Source organism: Zonotrichia albicollis, chromosome 5 (genome assembly GCF_047830755.1).
Source record: "Zonotrichia albicollis isolate bZonAlb1 chromosome 5, bZonAlb1.hap1, whole genome shotgun sequence".
Lineage (NCBI taxonomy): Eukaryota > Metazoa > Chordata > Aves > Passeriformes > Passerellidae > Zonotrichia > Zonotrichia albicollis.
In genome coordinates, this window is record NC_133823.1 from 32488753 (window position 1) to 32513243 (window position 24491).

The 24491-nt window shown below is 37.7% G+C and overlaps 1 protein-coding gene across 8 annotated transcripts in view; it reads left to right on the forward strand.

Annotated features, from left to right (window-relative positions):
- The window catches only part of CLCN3 (chloride voltage-gated channel 3), a 59077-nt gene that overhangs the window by 29612 nt on the left and 4974 nt on the right, over positions 1 to 24491 (forward strand). For 4 of the 8 annotated variants that reach the window (XM_074541240.1, XM_074541239.1, XM_074541244.1 and 1 more), the window contains 11 exons: positions 2743 to 2790; positions 6542 to 6699; positions 7658 to 7757; positions 9369 to 9556; positions 10204 to 10326; positions 11636 to 11842; positions 12855 to 12935; positions 13968 to 14513; positions 18477 to 18663; positions 19947 to 20345; positions 22172 to 22388. In XM_074541240.1, coding sequence (XP_074397341.1) covers positions 2743 to 2790; positions 6542 to 6699; positions 7658 to 7757; positions 9369 to 9556; positions 10204 to 10326; positions 11636 to 11842; positions 12855 to 12935; positions 13968 to 14513; positions 18477 to 18663; positions 19947 to 20345; positions 22172 to 22388 — 2254 coding nt within the window. The remainder of the gene's footprint in view (positions 1 to 2742; positions 2791 to 6541; positions 6700 to 7657; positions 7758 to 9368; positions 9557 to 10203; positions 10327 to 11635; positions 11843 to 12854; positions 12936 to 13967; positions 14514 to 18476; positions 18664 to 19946; positions 20346 to 22171; positions 22389 to 24491) is intronic. The other 4 variants (XM_074541241.1, XM_074541245.1, XM_074541243.1 and 1 more) reach the window with 1 other exon arrangement.

Genomic DNA, 24491 nt, shown 5'->3' on the forward strand with positions numbered 1-24491 from the left:
AGACCCCAAGGGTGCGTTTATGTATTTCATATAACTAGTCTGACAGTTCGTTGCTATAGAAGGGGCTGAACTTGTTGCTCCCCATCTATTTTCTCAGTTTTTGCCCATGCACTGGCTCTGTTTCTTCTCCAGCAGCACAGAAACTTGATTCCAGTTCTTTATAATGGCCGATTTTTTTTTGTTGTTGTTAGTTTGTCTGCTTAGTTGGATCAGCATGTTGGGTTGGTTTACTGTGCAGTCAGATCAAGGGTGACAGAGCTGATTCAAGGGTGAGAGTGGGAGTGTGTGACCAAGAGCAGAGGGGAGAAATAGGGGTAGCAAGATCTACTCTTTGTGTGCCAGCAGTCAATTAGTTCAGCTCAATCTTACTGTGTAATTATGTCCCAAGAGGGACATGTTTCATTTCTTAAAATGGAATAAGGCAATATAGGCTCAGTTTGAGACAATGGTGTATTTTGTGATGTGCCTTCAGAAGATGGGTATCATGTGCTGTGTAGCATATAGAAGGGGTCTTAAGCTTTATCATAAGATTATGCTCCCTTGTTCACTCTGATAGCTCCCCTCTTGAGAAGCCTGTTCATGTCTCAGTTCTGTACCTTGCTCTCTTGCGGGGGTGTAGCTGTGGGGATTTGTTCTCTAGGTGATACTGGGGAATTGTTCAGATAATCACGTGATGGATTACCATAGAAAAATCTGTCGTGCATCGTTTGACTATGCAGGATGTAGCATTTGTCTTAAATCTCAATGTTTCTCTTCTCATTTTCATGAGAAAAGAAGGAACACAGCCTGCAAGGAAAGAGTTGGGGAGGATTGTTGAACAGTTATGCATGGATCAGGAGCAGCGTGTATGTTGTTAAACCCCTTTCCTGTGTGTAATAAATTAGCTATCAACTTACCAGTTTTTTTTCACTTAAAACCACATTTTTCATCAGCTGCATGTGTTCCAGGGTTATTTTCAAATTTGAAAGAAATCTCCTGAGTTGCAGAAAGACAAAGTGGTATAGGATTACTCCTGCAGGAGGTGAGGCAGCTTTTAAAAATACTGTGCACGGCCTCAACATTGCTGTGTGTAACCTACATAAATCAGCTTTCTGTCATGTTCATCGTAGTTCCAACATCAATCAGGATTGAGTACCGTTCGTATGAGGCACACCTATAAAATAGGCAAGAAGAGATATTCCTTGCCTTAACGAGGGACAAAAGACAGGGAGGAATCCTGATATATAAAGCAGGTTCTGTGAGTATAGCAAAATCTCTAATTTTTTTACCTAGTGGTTCCATTGGCAGAAACTAGCTAGGCAAAGCAGGAAGTTGCATCAGTGTTGCGACCCAACAGCCATTGAGTATAACTTCATGTTCAAAGAGAAATGCAGGAGAGCAGCATGGTAAAGGACTGTTGGTTTTTTGTCAGACATAGTACCTTCTCAAGCTGTTTTGGATTGTATTTTTTATGTTCTCATTAAAATTAAAAAAAAAAAAAAGATCCTTCACTTCTTCAGACATAAAATCTTTTTTAATGGTGTTGGAATCCACTTTTCTTCTGGTTTCTTTTGTGTAGCATTTTTGTTTTTCTTGTCCTTCATTCTCATCAGGTGTCCCAAAGTACAGTGTTTAACTGCTAACCTTAGTATTATTACAGTTTTTTTCTTTTAATGTTGCGCTTTTTTTTTTAACAACTTCAGTTGAAACAGTTCTTCAGCAATACCAGAGCTGATTGCTGAGAAAGGATTGTGCTCAAGGCTTGGAATTACATGCATGGAAGGATAACAAAAGTCAGCTGCCTTTCTAGAAGGTAGTTCATTTAAGACTTAGAGTGACTGACTCCCCAAGAGAATTTCCTTTTTCTGAAGAAGCATGTTGCTTTTATTGTCTAGAAGCCTGCTGTCTATAAGCTTGCAGTCTGTGATTGCAGCAGCTCACAGCAGTTCCATGTTGAGATTCAGGACAGCCACACAGCTTCACCAAGGTTCCTGCCTGACTAACCCAGTGGCCTTCTATGGGAAAGTGATTCCATCAGTGAAAAAGGGAAGGGTTACAGATATCCTTTGTGTGGGCTTCTGTAAAGCCTTTGGGCCCCCACAACTTCCTTCTTTCTAAACTGCTCAGAGATGGATTTCATGAACAGGCCACTAGATGGATAAGAAATTACTTGGATGGTGACATCCAGAGGGTAGGGGTATAAATGGCTCAGAGTCTAGATGGAGATAAGTGACATGGTGTCCCTCAGGGGTCCATAGTGAGACTGGTGTTATTTAATATCTTCATTAATGACATAGGTGAAGGGATTGAGTGATGCTTGGCAAATCTGTAGATGACACCAAGCTGAGAGGTGCTGTTGACACTCCTGAAGGATGGGATACCATCCAGAGGGGCCTGGACAAGCTCCAGTTGTGAGCCCATGGGAATGTCATGATGTTTAACAAGACCAAGTGCCATGGCGTATTGTTGGATGAGAAGTTGGACATGACCTGGCCATGTGCACTTGCAGCCAGGAAAGCCAAACATGTCCTGGGCTGCATCCAAAGCAGGGTGGGCAGCAGGGCCAGGGAGGGATTCTGCCCCTCTGCTCTGGAGGAGCAGAATGCTGTCCTTCCCCAGCACAGGAAGGACACTGACCTGTTGGAGCAAGTCCAGCACAGGGACACCAAGATGAGCACCTCTCCTATGGGAAAAGGCTGAGAGGGTTGGGCTTGTTCAGCCTGGAAAAGAGATTTTGAGGTGATGTAATTTTTTGCCTTCCAGTACCTGAAAGGAGCCTACCAGAAGGATGGAGAAAGACTGTTTATAAGGGTAAGTAGTGACAGGATGAGGGGGAAAGGCTTCACTTGGAGAGGAGGTTTAGATTAGATTCTGGAAGAAATTCCTTACTGTGATGGTGGTGAGGCACTGAAACAGGATGCCCATCAGATAAGCTGTAGATGCCCCATGCCTGAAAGTGTTCAGGGCCAGGTTGGATGGGACTTTGAGCAACCTGTCTAGTGAAAGGTGTCTTTGCCCAAGAGCTAGATGATCTTTAAGGTCTTTGAATTCTGTGATTTTGCCTTATTTTTGCAAAGTGTATAATGACTGTATTTGCTTTATAAGGATTCTTACAAATTATGCTAAGTCTCTGAGAACATCAATCTACTGTTTCCCTCTCTAGTAGCATGGGTTAGTTGGGAATAACAGTACTAATTGAAGTTCTGCATGACACTTTTACCATTACTTTCCAATCTCCTAAAAACTTAAGCAAACTCATATGTAACAAAAAGACTTTACTTTCTTTATGGCTCCAAAATGGCTTGGGTGTCCTCATACAAACTTTAGAAGTGTTCTCTTATCATAGCTGGAAGCTATACCTATACATCTTGTATGCTAAGTGCTTGTTGTGGTTTTTAAGACCAAAACTGCTTCTGTTGTGGTGAAAGGCACGTAGCCTGTGAAAGCATCTTGAAACTTCAGGAGTGGGGAAGAGGGAGAGGACGGAAGGGGAAATATTTCTGAAGGTTTGCTAAGTGCTACAATTTATCTAGGTAATGATGATCTCCTGCCTGATGTTAGAATGTTGTGATGAAATATTTGTGTTCTGGTGAGAGTTTTAACATTGCGTTTAATGAGACTTTGGAACTGGGAGTAGATAGTGAGAATTTGTGCATTTATGCTGATGAGAATCATTATCTTCATAGCTGGAAGGAGCATCTTGCTGTGTGAAATTCTGGAGAAGGAAGGGTAGAAAGGTTGGAAAAATGTTGAGTCCCAGTAAAAGTATCTTTCTCTAACATCCACTTTAGAATAGTTGTATACTACATAGATCATAATGCTAGCAGGAGAATGTTATCTCAGAGATCTGTATCGTAGATACTGAGCAGCAGATTTTGTAGAGGTGTCCTCTTCATGGTCCTCTGAGGAAGCCTTGCTGCCACACTCACTGCTGCCTGTTTTTTCACTTGGTGCAAGATTACAGCTATTCAGTTGTTGCATCAGGCACTCGTGGCAGCTCTGTATTCAACAAAACCTCCTCTTCAGCTTCTTATCTTCTTCTGTGTCTCTTCCCCATCATACAAATATCACTTATATTCCAGTATTTGGTGTGCCAGCAGCTGTTGGCAAAGTAGGAATGTGACATAGTTTCAGTGGGATTTTTACTGTATCTAGACAATGCCCATCATCATTTGTAGTTCTGCTGTGGGTCAGGTGCAATTAGTGTAGTGCCATCTCTGATGATAGCATCTCTGATAATCCCCTGGTGGGAATTCCAATTTAGCACCTTGTGATATGCATAAAATAATCTTTACTGTTTGTGATTAATTTATAACTCTCAACTTTCCTTTGCCTTCTGTGGCATAGGATTGCATGCTCCTTGTAGTTAGGTACTGCTTCGTTTATAGCAGGGCATAAAACCAACTCCTCCAGAGCAATGACAAGCTTTTGCCCAGCCCTGCTCACTCAGGTTCAGGAAACTGTGTCAATACATTGGAGCTTTGTAGGAGATTAATAATTAAGCTGTGGGTGAGGTTAATTTATGTCCCCTTGCTTTGCCAGAGGAAGCTGATTTCATGTAAAAATAATACTTTAATAATGTATTCTGTTACTGTCTTAGTTCTGAGAGCTAAACTAGTTACCACACTGTGAATTTTGTTAGTATCTCTTCCGCAAGATCACCTTGCCTTTTCAGCTATCCAGGCATGTATTTTAGACTTTTAGTTAGGAGAATTGGAAGTGGCAAGGAAATTGAATTCCTTATCCTAAAGCAAGGTTTTCACAATCACCTCTATTAGCAAACCTGATTTAAATTGTTGTTAGCCTTTTATTAATGGAAGCATAGGTAATGCTTCTTTACATCTGCCTTAAGAGAGACTGGCAGCAGCTTTGGGAAGAGATTTGCAGGGCTTAGCTATGGGAAATAGATGAGGGGGAATTTAGTATGGCATAGACTGGGGAACAAGGTATTAAGGTAAAGATGGCAGCCAGGCTCACATAAGAGAACAATATTGGTGTTATTGGAGAACCGTCTGCTACATTTGCATTGTTTTCTGTACTTTTTAAAAAATCTTTATAGAATAAATAATAATAGTTGTTTGTGTATCTTGAAAATTATAATTGCATTTTGTCTTAATATGAATTTTGTATTATTTTCTTGTTTTGTCTTTTACCACTGACAAAATGTCTGAGCAAGCACTATGTTACAGTAGGCATCAACATGACCTCTTAAGCAATGGATGACTGAGGCACCACTTTGGTCACAGTGTACTGCCAGGTGTCACACTACTTCTTCTTGATCTTAGAATTCACAAAAGGCACATTTTACTTATGTGTAAATGTAATTGTGAGTTATTATGAGGGCTTGGGCTGGTGAATTCAGCATTTCTAGCATTTGGAAGTTTACAGGTAGGTCCTTTGACAGCTATTTGTTTGTTAGTTTTGGTTTTTGGTTAGTTGGAAATTTCTAATGACAATACCAAGAAGCTCAATTAAAGAAGCCTGGAAATAAACAAACAAACAAACCACAAAAACAACCCAAAAAAACCCACCCCAGGTTAAAAAAACCCCCACTTGTCTAAAAATCCCAGTGTCAGTCTACACTGAAATGAGTTCTGGTGTCTGTCCGAACTGGTAAAATCTTGGTCAGCTTGAGCCTTTGTCTTTATGAATAGAGATTCCTGTGGTGTGCTGTATATTGTTGGGCAAAATATTTTGTTTTTAGTCAAACAAGTGAGGACTAAGAAAAAAAACCTGATATATTACAGAATTTATGACATTTGAAAGCTTAAAAAAAGTGAAAACTTTATTTTATCACTTTTGAAAATGGAAAACTTCTCAGTACTCCCCTCTTGCTCTTCTTATTCTGATCAGTGCAGTAAATATTCCTGGGGCTGTTGCTCTGCAAGCTGCTTGTGAAGAAACTACCTGGTGATGACAAATTAGCAGAAGATATTTTCTTTATAAAATGTTTCCAAAATTTCATTACCAAAGACTGCTCTGTGATATACCTGAAAAAAATACGTAAAAACAAAATACAAAAGTATTTGTTTGGTTTCTTGTTGCTTTTTAGATGCATTTACAATCTGTTAATAATGTATTTTAGGTTTGGTTTAGATGTGTAGGAGATTGGTAATCAATAGAATGTATATTTAGAAATTACAAAGGAAGGTACTGTGAACTTTCTAGCTAATCATCCTTGCTGTGTTTTTGTACAAACAGGTTTTCCTCTGGTAGTTCATAGACTGAAACAAACTTCAAGTTAAATGTGTGTTAAAGTTGCTCTTTTTTTCCACTTGCTTCTATTCAAGTTTTTCTGGAGTCTGGACACAGAACAATAATTTGACTAGGACATTTCTATTTAACCACTGGAAACACAAAGTCACTAATACACAAATTGAACTTACAGCTGAATTACAGTAAAGAGGAGTGGCATGCAGCATTGGGGTACCTAAATGACAATACAATATGCTTAGTATGGAAAGTGTCTTAATTACTTGTTCATAAATTTCTGTGCTATGAACACAGTTTGAATACTTCATTTATCACCAAATTAATTGATTCCTCTGTTTCTCTGCTGCAGGAACTCATTATACAATGACAAATGGAGGAAATATCAACAGTTCAACACATTTGCTGGACCTTCTGGATGAGCCAATTCCTGGAGTAGGAACATACGATGACTTCCATACCATTGACTGGGTTCGAGAGAAGTGCAAAGACAGAGAAAGGCATAGACGGGTACTTGAGATTAATAAAACCTTTTTGGTTGGATGTTGGAGTTAAGGTCTGATTTTTGTAACACATACAAATATATGCATGTCCTTTAAATATGTACATAGTTACATCAGTTTAAACTACTTGAATACTGTTTTAAAAGCACTGCTTAGTTGGATACCTGCAGTCTTGCAGCATTATTATAACTTCAAAAAGAAGCAGTAATTTAATAGAGAGGGAATAGGTCCCTGTCACCCAAATACCTTTTTTAAAGTTCTGCATTTTTTTTCATCCTAGTGTATTTAAGGCTATTTTCCAGTGTAGATGTAATTGTAATAGTACAATAGTGGTTTTGGTGGTACTGGTACAGAAAAGTGAAGCATGATGTATATTGCGTTTGTACTGACACAAGTGTCTCTGCCACTGCAGCTAAATGTGCAGAGTAAATAAGGATAAAATAAGAATAGCAACTTTTTCAGTACAATAATAGTTGTCTAGAAGTACTTTAGGGTAATTATCCAGTTTTTTATTTTATTTTACTTATATGTGTTTTTTAGTCTAAACATAAAGTTGTTTATATTTGAAGTAGAAATTTTGGAATTTGAATCATATGAAATAGCTTATTATTAGTATGCTGACAGTTCAATTGAAGTTCAAAAATATTTAATGTATAGGAGGGAAATAATATTAAAATTACCTGTTTAGGTGTATGCCACAGAAGGTATTTAATTATCCTAATAATGTATTTCCTGGATTTTAGTTCTTTAAATTAAGCAAATATATGTTTCTCTGTCAGTTGCTTGATGTCTGAATAATTAAGCTGATTTATCTATGTGAAGCACTAAATACAAGCAGAACACTTGTGGTGTCAAGAGAGAGTTTATTTGCTTGCATCATGCAATTTGTATATCATACTTCCTTTAGTTTCATTATTCATATTACTGAAATACATACAACTCTACATACTGATTTCTCTTTGCAGATTAACAGCAAGAAGAAAGAATCAGCATGGGAGATGACAAAAAGTTTGTACGATGCATGGTCAGGATGGTTGGTAGTCACATTAACTGGTTTGGCATCAGGTAAATGAAAACACAAAGGATTCTTTTCTTATTTGTCAGCAAGTATAGTTGTTGTGTTTTTCCTTTGTTCTCCACCAACCCAGCTAAGAGCTGGTTCAGTCTACTACGGCAGTTCTATAAGGGAAGAAAAAAGTTGACTATCTCGATTGACAAGCTTCACCATTTTGAGTTGAGGGTTTACTGATCACATGGGAACCAAAATCCTCACTGAATTTAGAGAGAATTTCTCAAGTGTTTTTGAACTTCCACATACTAAAGTATCAATGTTCTTTAATCCTGTGACTGAGATTTATGTTTTCCCTTTCTGTAAAATTTTGGATTTTACCTGTAGCATTTCTTGTGGAAGTGTTGATTGTAAAAGTAGCTCTGGTATATGTGTAGTTTTGGCAAGCACACTTCCCTGTAAACCATGTATTTATGGACTAGTGAATTTTAGCTGTATGTTTATGTTGTACCTTTACAGAGGTTCTTCCACAGAAAATACTGACTTTAACAGGTAGAGTTTGTTGACTTAGACTTGAATTCTCTCTTTCATTGTTATTGTATTTTAGAATGGATTTTACAGCTAAAACCATCCAATAGTTTGTGGCCCCGTGGTCAGGCAGTGCTGCTGCTTTTTCTGTTGGTATAGTCTGAAGTGACTGAAACTTGCAGTAAGGAACGGTCACAAACTTTGTGCGCAGTTTTTCAAAATAAGTACTTCAAATAGACATTTAGACATTTTAGATTAAATGTTAGCAAAGTTAGTTGTGGAGTAAGGCTGTGCTTATTAAAAAGCATGGTTACAGTATAATTACTGCTTAGGTATATGCATAATCACTTTCACAAATCACATATAAATTAATATATATGCAAAGTTTGTAGCATGTTTATATACTTCTGGATGCACAAACCAGAAGTGTGTAATCTGTATAATCACTGGAAATTGTTTATGATGATTTCAGTGGGAACATGCAGTGTAGTGTTTTCAACCCCTTAAGCTGCTGTTTATTACAATTCCTTTATTCTGTTTCTGAGTAACACAGTGAGCAAATTCATTCTTGCACACTGGTAGGTTTTTCAGTCTCAGATGCCTTCTATGTCTAGTGGATCTTAAATGGTACAACCTTGAGTTCAGTCACAAGGAGATCTTATGTTTACCTGTTTTAATTTGGTTGAAATTCTGTTCTACTGAAGTACTGCTTTGACTTGACGACACATAGACTAGAATCCTTTTCCACCTTTTAGACAGGTGAATCCCATCTCTTTCCAGCAGGCTTGATGCTGTATAACTGCTTCATCACAAAAAAGTAACAGTTCACTTTCTACTTTTAACTCCTTGGTTTCAGTGGACTGTTGGAGAACTGTGGTATACAGAAAAAAAAAGGCAAAAAAAATCCCATGTAACTTGGGAAATATGCAAAGTACTTAACTCTTCAGCAAATATTAGTTTTACCATAACAAAAACCAGGATATAATCCTGGAAAATCCTGGAAATCAGTAGTATATTAAATATTCATTTAATTAAGTTAATACCTAATACTTCAGTTAATACAAGCACATTCCTTCATTTTAGCCGAGTGTGTTATTTCTTTTTACCAGAACATTAATACAAAGCTGTTTCTACAACAGGGGCATTGGCAGGATTAATTGACATAGCTGCTGACTGGATGACTGACTTGAAGGAAGGCATTTGCCTTAGTGCTTTGTGGTTTAACCATGAGCAGTGTTGTTGGGGTTCAAATGAGACCACATTTGAAGAGAGAGATAAATGTCCGCAGTGGAAAACATGGGCAGAGCTAATAATCGGGCAAGCAGAAGTGAGTATTCTTTGATGGTCTTGTTCAACAGCTTGGCTGAGTAGGGAAAAAAAATAATGGTCTTAAAGTTAGGATTCTAAACATGAATTTAGGTTGTACTGTCTGTGCCATTTTGCAGCATTTGAATTGATTACTAGACTATAGTGTAATAAATGTGTATTTCATGAATTGCAAGGGAGCTTGGAGTATTGCAAATGTAAGGAAGTTATGAGAATATAGAGCTGTTGATAGCACAAGAATTTCTATTCCTGATAATAGCTGTATGTAAATATCCATCTATGGTATTCTCTGATAACTAAGAATAGATTTGCTTGATTTTTTTCTATCACATTTTTAAAATAAGGAAGATTTACTCAATATTCACTAGATTTTAGCAGCTGTTAGCTATTAAAAATATACATGTTCAATGTTTATTTTTTCTTTTCAAGAGGAAGTGTTAGAACAGTTTCTACCTTTTATAAGTCTGTGCTAATGTGCAAGTGTCATGACTTCATGCTTTTCAAACAAAACTCTCTCTTGGCAATAATTACTGTGCCTCAAAATATGTGTATTAATGTACTTGCAGCAGAAGTACTTCTGGATTATTTTAAGTAGTGATTTTGCTCTTATGTCAAACCTGTTTTCTGACATTTTGTGTTTGCTTTTAGGGTCCAGGTTCATACATAATGAACTACATCATGTACATTTTCTGGGCTTTGAGCTTTGCCTTCTTAGCAGTTTCTCTGGTGAAGGTATTTGCTCCCTACGCCTGTGGCTCAGGGATACCTGAGGTGAGGTCTAACTAAAATATATATATATATATATATATAGAATAGATGTTTCATATTAATGTGTAGATTACTGCTGCCTTAGTGGGTCAGGGGAAAGGCAAGAGGAAGCACCCTGTGTCTTTGAAGAAATATATTAATACAATATTCAAACTGCAAACATGGTAATTTTGCTAATTGTTTCTGAGAAAATACCCCAAACTTAAAAGAATCGCCTGAGTTAGTAGATTTTACTTCTGTTGGGACCACTTTTTAAGGACCCGTTTGGATTAGTGTGCTTCTGAAGAATGATTTCAAACCTCGCGTCGTCCACGCCCTCCCTATGGTGATAAGAGAGCAGTGATACATTGACACAATTTTGATAGAGCAATCAATCTTTTGTTGCAATGCCTTTAGCTGCCTTAACTAGCACAAACCAATGAACAGTCACAATATGAAATGTGTATTATCCTGAAAAACTCACTGTTTGCAATTGCTGTCTGCTACTGTCCACAAAATGGGAGAGAAAAATCCAAAGTCAAATCAATCTGGTCAGTCTCACTTCTTCAGTTTTTCTGTAAATATTTTTTATCCACCTCTGTTTAAGCCTGGAGTAGTTCTGTGCCATTATTCCAGAAGAAATTTCATCTTAAATTGGTTTTCAAATCTAGCTGTGTTTACTTTCTAGACACAGCTGCCCATTGTTTAATGTACATCCTATTTATGGACATGTTGTGATATGGTAGCTGTATATTATTTACTCTGCATGGGCATATTTTCCAGGCTTATAATATAGCATTTTTAAGCACAGTAATACCTTTGGCAAGTGACAGATTTTTCTGGTGCACATAGGGTGATCTTTTCCATCTTTATGTGAAGAAATCTACTGTTGATTTTTATGTAGTGATGGTAAAACACAAAGAGAAAACAGGGGTGATATTGGTGCAAGTTGGGGTAATTGCTAAAATAGATTGATCTTGAGTGTGGTTTTTGCAGATTAATTTTTCCTTTAGAAATTTTCTGCCTTTTTACATAATTTACATCATAAACTGATTCATCCAATCTTAAGAAGCTGCTGCAGATTAATTTTCTACTAAATGTAATTTGTACTGTAGTTGTATGTTATTACCCAGTGTTTTAGAGTAAGTTGCAAATGAAAAGCTTCTGGCAGGCAGAGAGACCTAGTGTGGCAATCTGAATGATACGTGTTTTAAAGTGTGACAAAATTAGTCATTTGAAACTGCTGGCATTGAAGTTCTGCAGCTAAAATTAAAGGATGAATTATTTTCTGAAAACTGAAGAATGCAGTAACACATTTTTTTATTTCTTCCAGATAAAAACTATTTTGAGTGGCTTCATTATCAGAGGTTACTTGGGGAAGTGGACTTTGATGATAAAAACAATTACTTTAGTCTTGGCTGTTGCATCAGGTTTAAGTTTAGGAAAAGAGGGTCCTTTGGTACATGTTGCCTGCTGCTGTGGCAATATTTTTTCCTACCTCTTTCCAAAATACAGTACAAATGAAGCTAAAAAAAGAGAGGTAAGTTATTGAAAAATCATTTCTAGAATATATTGAATATTGGTGCATTTACATTGATTTGTTTAAAAGGTGATCTTTGTTCTCTTGGACAATGTTTAGTGATTATCAATTGTTATTTATTATGTTAAAAACAATGTATTATCCCCAGCATTCTGACAGGTAAATAATTTCTATGACAGAGTCAGTTTGGTCTCCACTCCGGAATGGTCTCCTCTTCAGAGACCATTTGGTTTTATTTAAATTCTTTCTGTGCTTGTCTCTAAACTTTGGTAATTGATGGGTGTCTTCAGTGGTGAGGACAGCAGAGTATCTGAACCCATGACCAAAGTGTTCCTGGTGACAGCAGTGTTCTGTGCCCTGTTCCAGTTCGCTGTTGTTAACGAGTGTGGTGGGTTAGACTTGGTGCTGGCCAAGCAGTTCTCTCACCCCTCTGAGTTGGCAGGACACCAGGAGAGAGTAAGATGAAAAGCTCAGAGGTCAAGATGAGGACTGGGAGATTGCTCACCAGTTGCCATAACAGACCAGACCTGAGGAAAGTTCCTTGACTGCCCACAGTAGACTGACGAGAAATGAAAACAAAGCTGAATGTATCTTGCCCCCACTGTCCCTTCTAGAAAGGCTCAGTTTCACTCCTAACTCTTCTATCCCAAAGTGGCACAAGGGAATGCTGTGTCTCTGCTGCTCCTTCCTCTTGATACTCTTTCTCTGCTCCAGGGTGGGCCCCCACCCATCACAAATATCTTCAGCATGGGTCCTTTCCGCAGGGTGCGGCCATTCAGGGCTGCCCAGCCTGGTTCACCCACACCCTGCAGTGCTTGCCAGAAACCTGCTCCTGCTTGGGCTCCTGCTCACAGGCCATGGCTCTTGCCAGGGCTGCAGGGGGAAGATCTGCTCTGCCATGCACCTGCTCTGCCCTATCATGAGCAAACTTGGCTTATAGCTATAGCGAGATTTTGTTGTTCATATTTACAACATAGACTGTGACAGACCCCTCCCCTTTATTGTTTTCCAGGTGTTGTCAGCTGCCTCAGCAGCAGGAGTTTCTGTAGCCTTTGGTGCCCCAATTGGTGGAGTCCTTTTCAGTCTGGAGGAGGTATGTCAAGAGATGGCATTGAAGAATAAATGTTTGAAAAAATCTGTTTTACTTTAAATAATTTCTGACTCCTTTAAGCTATGGAGTCTCTCCTAAGAAGGAAATTATTTTTTGACCCATATTTCAAAGCCAAGAGTCCTGTTACCAGCGAACTCCTGAAGATATATTTTTTTTTAAATGAATGTCAGCCTTACTTTATTCTCAGTTATTTTATTGTGGAAAAGGGCCAAGTCTGTTAATAACTACAGTTTACATACAGATAGGGACACAGCAGCTTTTCAGTCTAGGAGTTTATTCTGGAAAAAAAATATGGGGCTCTTAATTTTTGAAAAAGGCTTTCAAGACTTATTGGACAGTTTTGTAAACCAAGTTTTTAACCAATACTTAAAGCTTCAGACACTAAACACAATTAATTAACAAAAATTAACAAAAATAGGATAATTATTAAAAGGGTAAATATACTGTAAAAATTACCTCCTAAGCTAGGAAATTCTCTTCTCCAAAAATGTTTTATACTAAATTAGTTTTAATTGTAATTTTCAAAATATGTAAGAATGTTACTTCTATCATTGTTATTTTTAAAGACAATTAAAGCCCTAAAAATCTCTGAATTGAAAAGTAGGGAAGATACTTCTTTCATGTGTAATTTTGTTATGTTGTTAGGGTATTTTGAGGACTTCCTCTGTTGCCAGAAAATGAAGAAGAAAACTGTCTTAAAATTCAAATCAGGCTATGTGGGGCTTAAAAAATGAAATTGCATGTTCTGTTTTGAGGCTTTTTAATTTTTTTTGTTAGTTTTAATCATACATCTTAAAAATAACACATAAACCTTTCAATAGAGGTTGAAAGGAGATGAAAATATTAGCAGGAAATGTGAGAGTACAGCTAGTACACACTGATTCTCATGAAGGCTAGTAAGAGACACAAAGCAGAGCAGCTTTTTTAGCTTATACCATGTGAGCAGCAGTATTCTAACACATGCAGAAGCCTTTCATTGAATCACTAATAATTCTCATGTATTGTCTTTTGCAGGTCAGTTACTATTTCCCACTGAAAACTTTATGGAGATCGTTTTTTGCTGCTTTAGTAGCTGCATTTGTTCTAAGGTCCATCAATCCTTTTGGTAATAGCCGCCTAGTCCTTTTTTATGTGGAATATCACACTCCTTGGTACCTTTTTGAACTGCTTCCTTTTATTCTTCTGGGAGTATTTGGTGGGCTCTGGGGAGCATTTTTCATCCGAGCAAATATTGCATGGTGTCGTCGACGCAAATCTACAAAATTTGGGAAGTATCCTGTCCTGGAGGTTATTATTGTTGCAGCAATAACAGCTGTGATTGCATTTCCTAATCCATACACAAGGCTGAACACCAGTGAGCTTATTAAGGAGCTCTTCACAGACTGTGGGCCATTGGAATCCTCCTCGCTGTGTGACTACAGAAATGATATGAACGCAAGCAAAATTGTAGATGATATTCCTGACCGCCCAGCAGGCACTGGAGTCTATTCAGCTATATGGCAGTTGTGTTTAGCACTCATATTTAAAATTATCATGACAGTCTTCACTTTTGGTATCAAGGTAAGTGTGAATGCAGTAGCTCTCTTATCTGCTGTCATCATTTAATTATTGCCTTTCTCATTTCCCAACTCTCAAGGCTGGAAGCTTTGTTTATTTTTTTCATATTATTTCTTTTGAAAAGAGGTCTTTTTTCTTTTAGTTAGTAAGCAAGTCCTGTAGCAAACAGTAATAACTTTAATTAAATTCAGAATAATCCTTTGTTCAGCTGAATAGAAATGTGCTAAATGCAGTAGGGAGCAGTAACTGTGTGGATGGATGTGTTTGTATGGGCCTGATTCAGCAATAAGGGATGATTCTAAAATTTCCAAGAGCAAAGTTTGAGCATAACCACTCAGATTCCCTAGTCTTCCTGTTACTTGGAAGAAGAACAGACTGTACCCTTTACACTACTTATTGGTCATTCTTATATTCACTCTCCTCATTGTTCACATAAATCTAATTACTACAGATGTTAAAAGGAGACCATGATTTCTTCTGCTGTATTTTCCAGTACTGCATCCTGTGATGAGAAAGTGGGTTTTGTTCATGTGACTGTAATGGAAATTTCATCTCCATTACAGACAGCATAATTTTTGTTTTTCCCAGTTGTTTGATAGATCTGTTTTGGAGGTGGCTTCAGCTTCTCCCCAGTCTGTGGCTGTTTTCTGAGTGATAATATATAACTGTCACGCCTTCATCATTTTCTGTCTTATCAGGCTCCCTTCATTTTTTTTTGCAAGTACATCATAATCAAATGTGTCTTGATGAAAACTTCCTGTAGAATGTTCACTAAGCAAGATTTGTGTTTCAGTTTGCCTTAACTTTTCAGTGTAAGTTGCTGTTCCATGTAACAGTGTGCTTAAGAAAACACTTTCTTTCTGTAAGGGTGTTTGTTCATTGGAATATGCTGTGCAGAGAACAGCCTTGGAAGTACTCAGACCTTGACTGGTTGCAAGCCCGAGCAACCTGCTGAGGGTGACCCTGCTTGAGCAGGGGCAGACAGTCTGGGGCAGGCATCTTCAACCTCAACTATTCTGTAACTGACAGAACAATAACATCGTGTTGTGTTTCTCATATTTCAATATTTTAGAAGATGTTGCAGGTTGTTATTTGAAGTTATGTTCTGTATGTTGGCTGGTGGGTGAGAGGAAGCTTACAGTGTGTGTTTCAAAAGCTAGTCTTCCTTAGGTCCACAATTCAGGCACTGTTGTGTGATGTGACCACTTCAGTCTGTTGTTTAGTTTTGTATTCACTTACTGGTTTCATTTATATCTGGGACATTACCATTCACGTGTTTATGTGCATCTGGCTCTTTGACATGGGGTTACACCACAAGGTCACACTGCATACTGGATAGAATTCACTGCTTTACAGAATGGGAGAGCTTGTACTTCATTTGAGTTTGGTTCATTTTCTCAGAATTTCAGCATGTGGAAATATTTTTGTGAAGCTGTGACAATATATTTATTACTCTGCCAATAGGCAAGGAGTTATGTTGCTGTCATTGATGGAGCTGGGCTACATTAATTTCTTGGATACTTTAAAGCATGTGGTTAGTTAGAATGTCAGCCAGGATCTGGAGAAATTGATGTTAGTTTAATGATATTCATTTGGTTTAGGCTTTATCTCTATAAAATAAGTAAATTCAAAATAGAAGGGAAAAAAAAGAGAAGAAATAATATTACACTGTCATTTAAATAATTATAAAAGATCCTCTGGGCTCTCCAGGTCTTTAGTTATTCCTGGAGCTGTAGCCATCTGCAAACACACATGCTCCCCATAGGAACTGCTTTCCTGTGAGGTGAGCAAAGCTACCCAGCTGCTGCCAGTGAGGCAAAGGGATTCCTGCTGCTAGTACTGCTGTGGAGATGCATTACTAGGAGGCTGATATGGCAGCATTTTTTTTGTTTTATTTTTTTTCTTTCATGCTTTTGCACCTATACTGTATTGCTTTTTATCAGTAGACTCATTGCTGTGTCTAAATGCTGATCAGCAGGTGGGAAGCGGTTACAGTTTTGCCTCAGAACATGACTGGTACACACTGGCACTACCAAAGAGGTGGATCCTAATCCTTGCTTCTTCCAAAGATGACACAGAACAAATCTTTTCCTCTGGAGTGTAATTTGAGCTTGTCCCAGAGAAGAAAGCCGAGAAGAGGAAAAACGTAGCTGTTTTCCCTTGCTACTTCTCTGGGAAGACTCCTTTCCCCTTTGTGATTTGTGATTCACAGGCTTATGCTAACAAATAGACCTGTAAAATCATAATTACAGTTAGACTTGTAACCATTACCCACATATGATGGAAAGAAGAGAAGGAGCTAGTGCATAAAAAGTTACATTACCAAAAGACCAGAAATAATTTGGATGCAATTTCCACATGGAGACTGAATTTCTATTGCGTACTGCTAGCACAGTAGGATCTGAGGCAGTTTCAGTAGTTTATTTAGTTACTTTTATGTTGGAAATACGGGATTTTGTCAGGGTACTGTTGCACTGTTCACTGAGGAAGAATTTCACACACGAAAAAAAAATTGATTTTAGCAGTTAGGAAGGGTCTTAGATGCATAATTAATTATATGTAATAACAGTAGTATAAATGCACAATTTGAATACTAGACTAAAATATTAAAATGAAAAAATTGAATATTACCTCTGTAAACACTGAAATATTAGGTAATTCAGTATAGGAATTAAGGATTATTAAACTTTGTCTCAAAACCCATGCTGGTGACTGTCTAACACAAAGTTAGTTTTCCCTTGGTTTCTTGGTTAGAAATCATCTTTGCACACACAAATATAGACAAAATACAAAGTAATAATAATTATAAGCTATGTTTGCTTTTCCTTTGTTGTTAAAAATCTTTGCAGCCATAAATACAGACGAAATACAATAACACTAACAACAACAACAATTCTGAAATACATTTCTGCAACAGCTATTGAATACCACACCAAAATCTATAGTTTGGAATTCCACAGTACTTAAATTTCACAGCTGGACAGTACAAGAAGAATTACATGATGTGTCCTGTTACACTTAATTAAATTATTTAATCAAGATGGGATGAGATGCATTTAGACAAAGTAAAAATTCTGCTCCTTTTTTGTAGTTATATCTGTACCTCAGTCACAGTATAAAATATCTTGATGTTAACAACTGCTGTGAGGAGAAGCAGCAGGCATTTACAGTTTAATGAGACATGTAGGTACCAGTATGTTTTTTGGAAAGATTGGCTTCGTAAGGCCAAGAAAAGATGTACAATAGTTTCTTCATATGAAAATGTTGATAAAAGGAAGTTTACATTAATATTTTACTTAGCCATGGTTGTGTGACAAGGCTTTAGTAGTAGCAGAAAAACATTTTAAGTAACTAAGCTGACAGTAGGAGCTTCTTTCTTCTTTAAGCTTTTTGCAGTGGGGATTATCTTGCCTTTTTCTCTCTTGGTGTGTTTAGCAGTCTATATGCACTCATTTTTACAGGAAACAGCAATAATAGTACAAGGCCTCTTTTAAAACTCACCTGTTTAGGTAATTTATAGCAGTGTCAGGAAGCAGTTTAGGAAGGCAGTCCTGTTTAGTAAGTGAATGTTGACTCTGAGGAACGTAAAGAAATAAGGGAGACAGGAAATGATAAGGAGCTCTTTCCTTTATGATTAGCACAGTTCACACCAGACATACACATGGTAAAGAATTGTGCTATTGGCACTGTGTCTAGTTCTTGGTCCTGTATTGGTGGTAGATTTTCTCTTAAACACAGTAAGATATAAACAAACATGCTCATGAAGTGGTTTCTCCTAATCAGGTCGATCAAAGATATCAGTAGAATTCTATCTACTAACCTTCCAAGGTCACTTACCATGGTTTTAATGTGACAGTTTAAGTATTTGCATCTGTTTCAGAAAAAAAATACAGAAAATCACTTTTTAAGTCGTGTGTCAGGTATGTTCCCAGCAGCAGCATGCCAACAGTTCTGTTTTTGTTGCAGGTTCCATCTGGGTTGTTCATACCTAGCATGGCAATTGGAGCAATAGCAGGAAGGATTGTAGGAATTGCAGTGGAGCAGCTGGCTTACTACCATCATGACTGGTTCATTTTCAAGGAGTGGTGTGAAGTTGGAGCTGACTGTATTACACCTGGTCTTTATGCCATGGTTGGTGCTGCTGCATGCTTAGGTAAATAAAATATAACAAATAAGTATCTGGTTTCTTCATATAGCAAAATAGTTACTAAAAAATGAAAGGAAACATAAACTTGTGCAGTTTTGGAACACCTGTTTATAGGGTCTTCCCTCCAGAATAATACTTTCACTTCTCTGCACAAGACCGTCAAATCCTTGTGATCTGAGAAATATCGTGAAATCTGAATTTATGAGAAATAGGAGAATTTTAGTAGTGTTTGCTTTCTCTTTTTGGTATCGAGAGATGCCATCACTACATTGGTCAGAGAAATCAGTTCCTTGAAATGTATGAAGTAGAGCATTTACAGTGTCAAGTACAGTTAAAATTATTAGAAGGAAGTGGTGTGATCAGCTGCCACATCTACATGAATTGCAAAAAATTGTTCTTGAAATTCATTTTCCAAACAAAAGTTTTAGAAGTGTGTAAGGTATTTTTATCAAATCTAATTGCTGAAAATCAGCTTCATGGAAAGAGGCTTAATTGGGGACCTAAACTTGTCCTCATTTATAACTTGGTTGCCTTAGAAATTAAACTTAAAAACTCTTAGGACAGATTCTGCAAGAAGTAGAACTTTTCTTTAAGGAAAATTATGTTTGGGCAATCAAACTAGTGATACAAATTTAGGTTTTGGAGAGATTGTTCTGGTTTTTAATAGTGCAAATTGAATCACTCTTGATTGAATTGAAAGACAGTTCATATTATTTTATTAAATGAAGATATAGCATCAGAAACCTTAGCTGAAAAAAAATATTTTAAATAATAACAAAAGAAAGTATAATCCCTCTCTTCTGTTGTCCAAGAAAGAGATTTCTTTTCATCAGCTCATAATTCTGTTTAGCTTTTATGATTAAGCAGCAGCATTAAAGTCCTAATCCTTTAGACAACATAGCTGTTGGTTTGCTACCTATGACATTTTTGCATTAGTTCCATTCTTTTTTCAAATTCTTACATCACTGGATTTCCTTGCATTTCACAGGACTTTTAACCCTGATGTGGTATGGAGTTTTGTTCCTAGCTTACATTAAATAACTGTACATATTTTCCAGTTCCCTTTATTACCTCCCTTTCTATGAATTTTCCCTAAAACTCTCTTTTTCACTTCTTGAAGTTCTCTGTTAATTTTCTCTGTCTGCTTCTGTTGGTATTACGCAGAAGGACGTTTGTCAGATGACCTTTCATGTCAAAGTTATGTTTGTGGGTCTCAACAGGAAGGCACAAAATTGTAAAATCATTATTATCTGATACTCAGATGTTACTGGCTATCATTTTCCTTGCAGGTGGTGTGACAAGGATGACAGTGTCCCTGGTAGTTATTGTGTTTGAGCTAACAGGAGGGCTGGAATATATTGTGCCCCTAATGGCCGCAGTGATGACCAGTAAGTGGGTAGGAGATGCCTTTGGTAGGGAAGGCATCTATGAGGCTCACATCCGACTGAACGGCTATCCTTTCTTGGACGCCAAGGAAGAATTCACTCACACCACGCTGGCTGCTGATGTGATGAGGCCCCGGCGGAGCGACCCCCCTTTAGCCGTCCTCACCCAGGACAACATGACTGTCGAAGACATAGAAACCCTGATCAACGAAACCAGCTACAATGGTTTTCCTGTCATTATGTCAAAGGAATCACAGAGACTTGTGGGCTTTGCTCTAAGAAGAGATTTAACTATTGCAATAGGTAATTAACTTTCAGTATTGCATTATTGTATACACCAATTTAAATAGGTTTGTATTATTTTATATTTAAAATAGAATTTACTCTGTATGTTTTTACACTTCAGGTTGATTTAACTATATGGTAATATATCTTCAGTAGCAGGCTCTGAAATGAAGATAATACTCATCTCTTTGTCTCTTGTAAAAACAAAAGTTGTCATACTCATGTAGGTCAAAACATTATCTAATCTGGTATTTTTTAGGTTTTTGAGATTTTGATAGTACCCCATTTCCTTGAGTAATGCTATAGTAACATTCTTCAAAATTGAGTAATTCTCATTTTGACCATCAGTATTCTGTGAGAATTACTGTCCAAGTAATTTTTAAATGTATATCCTATTTCTTTCTAACAGTGTGTTTTTTACTTTTGTTATAACAACCAAGGTTGTATTATGGAGAGATAAGTGCAATATTAATTATTTTAGGTTTATGTTTTTCAATCTTTTTGTGTAATGGGAAATTAGTCCCTGGGCACATTAGCACACAAGATCTGTTTGGAACATCTCTTTCTGTGTGAATATTATTAGTGCTTGTGTGATACTTGTGATAATGCTTTGTGCACTGGCAAGAAAAATTCTGTGGATTTTGAGGCTACTATCATAACCAAAGGAGGAAACACACTGTTATGTAAGAAAATGTTACAAAACTGTAACATTTAGTGCATGAAATAAGTGATGCATGTTGCATCTTAAACGACTTTCTTATATATACAAATGTCTTAAACAAAGACACTTGAGAAAGGGACAGAAGTCTCCAGAAACTTTTAAAACATCTTTTGTGAACAGAACACTGTTTGCTTCAGTCAGATTTTTGCCTATGGTTTTACTACTGTGTATACCATGGCATTATATTACGTAGGATGTATATGAATGTACAAAACTTGGATATTATTACCAACACCATACTAGTTAAAGTTTGCATTTACTTGAGTAAATGGGGGAGTAGCAGAATATTCTTCTTAGAAAATGCTTTCACAGGTAAGACTCGTTTCAGCTGCTGGGATTATACAGTGAAAGTTGCTTAGTCTTGGGTTGTGTGTGTCTTAAGAGTCACTGTGCCCTGGCAGCCAGGAGGGCCCGGTGTGTCCTGGGGTGCATCAGGCACTGCATCTCCAGCCAGGCAAGGGAGGGGATTGTCCTGCTCTGCTCTGGGACAGCCTCACCTCAAGTCCTGTGTGCAAATTTTGGTGCCAGATTATCAGAGGGTTATAAAGCCATTAGAGATCATCCAAAGGAGCGCCACAAGGATGGTGAAGGGCCTTGAGGGGAAGCCATATGAGAAGTGGCTGAAGTCACTTGGTCTGTTCAGTCTGGAGGAGGCTGAGGGGAGACCTCATTGCAGTCTGCAACTTCCTCCTGAGGGCAAGGGGAGGGGCAGGCACTGATCTCTGCTCTGTGATAAGATCTGAGGGAATGGCCTGAAGTTCTACTGAGGAAGGTTTAACTTGGGTATTAGGACAAAGTTCAGGGGGCTGTCAATTGAGACTGACTTTTCCCTGGCAGTTTCTTCAGGAGCTGAGTAGTTCTTTCTTAGCCTTTCCACCTCTTTATAGTAAATAAAAGTTACTTATTGAGTGAGACAATTAGTTGAATAATGACTAAAGCTGAATGGAAAAAGGCTGTTGTGATTTTTGCACAACCACTTTCTGGGGATAAAGCAGTGGCTGTGGAAATATATGCGAGAGCCTGGTATTGTTGATTGAGCTGTATGTCTGCGTTAACATCTTACTCCAGGAATATAAATTCCTCTTCCTCTGCTGTTTTTCCCCCTTCCCCGTCTTTCTTAAAGAAAGTGCTAGAAAGAAGCAGGAGGGGATTGTTGGCAGTTCCAGGGTATGTTTTGCCCAGCATACCCCATCGCTTCCAGCAGAAAGCCCTCGACCTTTGAAGCTCAGAAGCATCCTTGATATGAGCCCTTTCACCGTGACAGACCACACACCAATGGAAATAGTGGTGGATATTTTCCGCAAGCTGGGTCTGAGGCAGTGCCTTGTAACACACAATGGGTGAGTAAAGTGGCAGCAATGCTGTGCGTTTTTTTTAGATACAGCAGTTTTCACTTCCAGGATCAGAGTATTTGAACCAGGATATTCACCAGGATCATGGTATTTGAACCCATGGTAGGTTTGGTATTGCAGCTGAGGACCCCAGCTGTTCCTGAAGAATGTGCTGTGCTGTAGCACCTCTCTGAAATTCTTATGCCTTCCTTGTATTCCAAGTAAGCAGGCAGATGATTTCAGTCATTTTATGATGTTCTGTTAAAAATTTACTGCCATTCAGCAAGCTTGGTCTGTGCAACTTGCTTGTGGAGGAGACACAACTCGTCTTGCAGAAATTTAGTCTTGTGCTCTGCAGAGTCCAAGGCCTGTATTTCCTGGTTATTATCTATGTTCTGGCAACATGCAATGTATCAGTAGTTACTGAACATCCACAAATACTGGGTTCATAAAGAGTAAAGCAGAAAATGATCTAGTCAGTATCTCTTCTGGAGTCTAGTGATGGGGATTACCAGCAAGCTTTTGATTTTTGGAATACTAACAACTAAACTGCTGCTAGTTCTGGAACTTCAGTCTGCAACTTTTGTTTCTACAATTCAAAATATTTCAGGAAAATAGTTTTAAGATTTAGAATGTTTGTAAATGAGACTGTTGGGAGTTGTCCTGTGATTATCTACTAAATAAATCAGCCCCCAGCATGAAAACTAAATGTTCATTGTAATTGCCTCTTATCTAAACTGCTCCTTGTTTTTTTTTACATGATCTTTTTCTGTGCAGCTGTTCCTTTAACATTCTGCTTTTCTGTGTCTCTTGCATTAAACACTTGACATGCAACATCGAAGCTCCTACCATAGTATCTTGCTTTCCCTTTAGCATGTCTTTTAAGGCACCCAGGGAGTGAAATGTTGTCTGCTCATTCACATGTTTAGGATTGATCAGTGTCCTTGGGACAAGAAATCTGAAATGACTGGGACTTTTAGTTTTTCTGTGGGCAAAAGGACCGCTGCTGTATGCAGGGAATATTTATATATTTCGTTGGTTTCCAAGTTGGGTTTTTTTTTCAGATGTATTTTAAAACAAATTTATTTAAATGTTCTCCTGTCTGTTTTTTTGTTTTGGTTTTTTTTTCTTCAATGCATCTCTGTATGGAATGGCAAGTAGTGTTTCCAGAAGCCTTTCTAAAGGACATAACGATCTGACATTTAGAAGTTAGTCTGGGCATGCAATTATTCTTGTTTGGGGAGGGAAATTGGAATCAATAGAACTTCACTGAAAAATAATTACTATGATTTTTCATAGTTTCTGTTGTAGTTGAGTGCTCAAGCATTGACATTGATGCTGAAATCTCATCTAGAGAAAGCTTGATTGTGCAAAACTATGTCAAGCTCTACTATAAATTTTAAACTATTTTATGATAAAGTAGCAGGAATGGCTTTAATATTTATTTTATACTACTTCAGTTTACAAATTTGTGACATTCCACAAGCACACTGTCCATTACAAGAAGAGCAGATCATAAATACTAGTACTAGTGGTGTTTAGCGATGGCAATATACCCTTGTGGACATCAAGGACTACTTTATATTTCCACTGGCAGATTTCCTGCAAACGGAATATACCTTGCATCAACATACTGATTCCAGTCCAGACTGGATTGTACAGAAATTGGTGCAGATGACAGAGAGAAGACTGAGCCTTACTCCTCCAAATTTGTACCAGAATATCCATTCCAGGGAGTTGCTCTTCATTTGTCCTGTCATGAACAAGAAATTTGTCTGACTTTGTCTGTTTCTAAGGCCAGCAGATAGCCCAGCTCTGTAGGGCAGCTTTAAACCTCAGTTGCTATGACTTTACACAGTTATTACTTTGCTCATCTGCTGTGGCTTGTTAAAATGTCAATAATTATCTGTATGTCTGAGGAGAAATAACTGTTAAACGAAGGAAATACCAAGTAAATTTTAGTTTTAGTACCTTTAAAACCCAAAATATGTGAATTTAGGGTGAAGGGATAAAGTTTGCTACCCTGATGTGTACCTGATACAAGAAACATACTGCTCTGGGGTGGTTGTAGAGCCAATTGTGTTCAGCATTTTGGGAGAAAAAAGCAAAATC